At 59.3% G+C, this 3544-nt stretch overlaps 1 protein-coding gene across 1 annotated transcript; it reads left to right on the top strand.

Moving 5' to 3' along the window:
* Nucleotides 1-244: 244 nt before the first annotated feature.
* On the top strand, nt 245-3326 carry Foxb2 (forkhead box B2). Its single transcript, XM_034484823.2, has one exon. It carries the CDS (start codon nt 1537-1539, stop codon nt 2818-2820), a length of 1284 nt encoding a protein of 427 aa, XP_034340714.1. The 5' UTR covers nt 245-1536; the 3' UTR covers nt 2821-3326.
* Nucleotides 3327-3544: the final 218 nt, after the last annotated feature.

Below are 3544 nucleotides of genomic sequence, written 5' to 3'. Positions count from 1 at the left end.
AAGAGCAATTCGTGCCTCCTTGAACCTGGTGCGCAGACCGGGCCAATCTGTAGGCCCATGCCTAATTAAAATCTGAACCAAGTTGAAGAAAAAAGCCCCAGCTCTCCAGCTCTTCTTTTTATTGGCTTCCACCTACAGCCTCTGGGCATCTCTGTTTAAAAAAAAAAAGCTGGAGATGCTGCTGCTCCAAACTGGAGACCTAGTGTGCTAGTGGCTAGCACACAGGGAAACTAGGAGAGGGAGGGTGAAAAGACTGAAGGATAATGGGAAAGAGCTATGCAAAAGAGAGGACCGATGAGAAAGCAGTGCCGTGCTCCCTTGCTGTGTCTTAGACCTTGTGGAAGAGCAGGCCCCGCGACCAGACCCTGACCGCTTCTCAGCGGTCAGACTGCTGGGGCCTGGGCTGGCAAGTGAGTAGTGAAAGCGAAGGGTCGGGGTGCCCAGTGGAAATGGAGAAGGGGCGGGGACGAGGAATTGTGCCTTCTTGCCCCTTCTTCAGCAAAAGACGAGGCTGTGGAGGCGGCGGCGGAGTCCCTCAGCCTCGGTCATGTGATAGTCTCGAAGCGCAAACTGCAGGGGTCTCGGCGTCTCGGGGAACATTACAAAACGCAGCCAGGAGAGCGCGTCGCTGCCACAGCAGCGCTTCTTCTCCAAACCCGCGGGGCAGAGCGGCTGCAGCTGCAGCTGCAGCTCAGACGGCTGTGCGGACCGGGCGAGCCGGGTCCCAGCCTGTCTAAGCAGACGCCCCCTGCAGCCGGCGGCTAGCTCCGGGAGTTCTGAGCACCCTCCCTTCCATAGAGCCTGCAGGCGCCGCTGCTGTAGACAGCACCAAACTTTTTTCCTCCGAACCACCGCCTACGGCTCGATGCCTCCCATCTTCAGCTTGGCTGCAGATCTCCTGAGAAAGAGGGTACGTACGTACAGTAGCTGATAGGAGAGGAGAGTGCACTCACACTCTCTCTCTTCTTACCCTGTCTATCCCCTTCTGTAAGACTTGAACTCCAGCGCGGACAGACCCAGTACCGGGTCAGCTTCCAAGGCGTTGAAATTCCGGTCACCAGTGGCCTCGGGACAGCTAGTGTGGACTCGAGCTTAAAAAGCCAGTCTCCATTGCCCAGTCGGTTTGACCTGAGCTGCCTTTGTACCCAGAAAGGGAAAAGAGACCCAAAGGAAACTCATTCCACAGCCTTTCGCTCTAGAGTTCAAGTCTGGTCATTCGAGAGGAGGAAGACTCAGAAAAAAAGCGAGGTGAAGCTGGCAAGCCTCTCTGGCTACTGTGAGGGCCTGTCCACGACGGTCAAGACCAAAAGTTGTGAGCACCATAGAGCTGTATTGGCCCCAAAAGCCAATTGCGGGGTCCCGGGGCAGCTCCCTGAAGGAGGAGGACCAAGGCAAAGAGAGTCTGGGGACCGAGAAGGCTGGATATCCGGTTTGCGCAGGTGGAGAGTTAGTGGGGACACTTAGGCCTGGGATCCGGCTTTCCGAGAGGCGTTGAGGCCCGCTGAGGGCCAGACGGAGGTGGAGGAGCCTGAGAAGATGCCACGGCCGGGGAAGAGCTCTTACAGCGACCAAAAGCCGCCCTACTCATACATCTCACTGACCGCCATGGCCATCCAGCACTCGGCTGAGAAGATGCTGCCTCTGAGCGACATCTACAAGTTCATCATGGAGCGCTTCCCCTACTACCGCGAGCACACGCAGCGCTGGCAGAACAGCCTGCGCCACAACCTCTCCTTCAACGACTGCTTCATCAAGATCCCTCGGAGGCCCGACCAACCGGGTAAGGGCAGTTTCTGGGCGCTACACCCTGACTGCGGTGACATGTTCGAGAACGGCAGCTTCCTGCGGCGCCGCAAGCGCTTCAAGGTGCTGCGCGCGGACCACGCTCACCTACACTCAGGAAACAGCAAGGGCGCGCCCGGCACGGGGCCCGGAGGCCACCTGCACCCCCACCATCCCCACCACGCGCACCACCACCACCACCATCACCACCACGCCGCACACCATCACCACCACCACCACCCGCCGCAGCCGCCGCCACCGCCGCCGCACATGGTGCCCTATTTCCACCAGCAGCCGGCTCCGGCTCCGCAGCCGCCACACCTCCCGTCGCAGCCCTCACAGCAGCCGCCGCCGCAGTCGCAGCCTCCGCAGATGTCCCATCCCGGCAAGATGCAGGAGGCGGCGGCCGTGGCGGCGGCGGCGGCTGCAGCGGCGGCCGCGGCGGTGGGCAGCGTGGGTCGTCTGTCTCAGTTCCCACCCTACGGATTGGGCTCCGCCGCCGCCGCCGCCGCTGCCGCCGCCGCGTCCACCACGGGCTTCAAACACCCGTTCGCGATAGAGAACATCATCGGGCGGGACTACAAGGGCGTGCTGCAGGCTGGAGGGTTGCCTTTGGCGTCGGTCATGCACCACTTGGGCTACCCCGTGCCAAGCCAGCTTGGCAATGTCGTCGGCTCCGTGTGGCCTCATGTTGGCGTGATGGATTCGGTGGCCGCGGCCGCCGCTGCTGCCGCCGCAGCTGGGGTCCCGGTAGGGCCGGAGTATGGGGCATTCGGGGTGCCAGTCAAGGCTCTGTGTCACTCGGCAAACCAGAGCCTGCCAGCTGTACCGGTGCCCATCAAGCCCACGCCTGCGCTACCACCCGTGACCACGCTGCCGCCGGCGTTGGCTGTCCCCACGGTGTCACAGCAGCTGCCTGCTCCCTCCACCGTGTGTGCGGCCGCCGCCTCACCCACAGCCCCTCTCCTGGAGCCCACCGCAGCCGGCAGGGCTGACAGCAAGGGGGGCTCCTTGCACTCGGTGTTGGTGCATTCCTAGGAATCGGAGAGATCGCGATCGGAGAGAAGACGCCTGTCGAAAGACTGAGACAAAGGTCCCAGACCGAGAGGGTGCCCCAGAGAGGTCAACAAACTTGGCATTGAGCTAATGCTGCCCTGGTCTGAATAAATGTAACCTCCTGGTGTCTGTGTTTATACTATCTTGTAAATCAGATTAATTAATGAAAGCCCATTTCCAGGTAAGAGTTTCTATTGTAATAAAAATCGATACGTTACGGGGTGGGGCGGGGGGAGCAAAAGTGGTCAGGGAAAACTAATTTCAGGCAAAGAGGAAGTAGGGTTCATCCCTTTCCTGGAGCAGGACCTGGACAATCTCACCCTGGAGAAGCACAACAGAGTGACAGAAATGGATTTCAGACCCCAAGCTTCAGTCGGCTGGAGTCCTGGAGTCCGCAGCCGTCTCCCTACTAAGGAAAACTCGCCTTAGATGGTAAGGGAAAGGATACGTTTTGTCTAGATATTTCCGTGGTCAGAAAAATGGACAAGAAAACGACGCCAGGAATAAAGTCGCTGTGATTGGGGGGAAATGCGGGGGGGCGGTGGCGGTCAGTGGGATCTTTGAGAAACGGTTACATTTCGTGACTGTGACCCGAGGTCGAGGAGGATAGTAGCAACAGCTAAAGTAATTAGTTCGCACAAAAGTGAAAGGCGGCGGCTTAAAGAGCAAAGCTCCAGATTCCAAAAGTAAAGTTTGGGGAGCCCCC

Source organism: Arvicanthis niloticus, chromosome 1 (assembly GCF_011762505.2).
Source record: "Arvicanthis niloticus isolate mArvNil1 chromosome 1, mArvNil1.pat.X, whole genome shotgun sequence".
NCBI lineage: Eukaryota > Metazoa > Chordata > Mammalia > Rodentia > Muridae > Arvicanthis > Arvicanthis niloticus.
Note: the sequence above shows the minus strand (reverse complement) of the source record. Positions and strands in the feature narration are given on the sequence as shown.

Bases quoted from the DNA above. Each gene is read 5' to 3' on its own strand.
- Foxb2 (XM_034484823.2), top strand. From the start codon at position 1,537: ATGCCACGGCCGGGGAAGAGCTCTTACAGCGACCAAAAGCCGCCCTAC.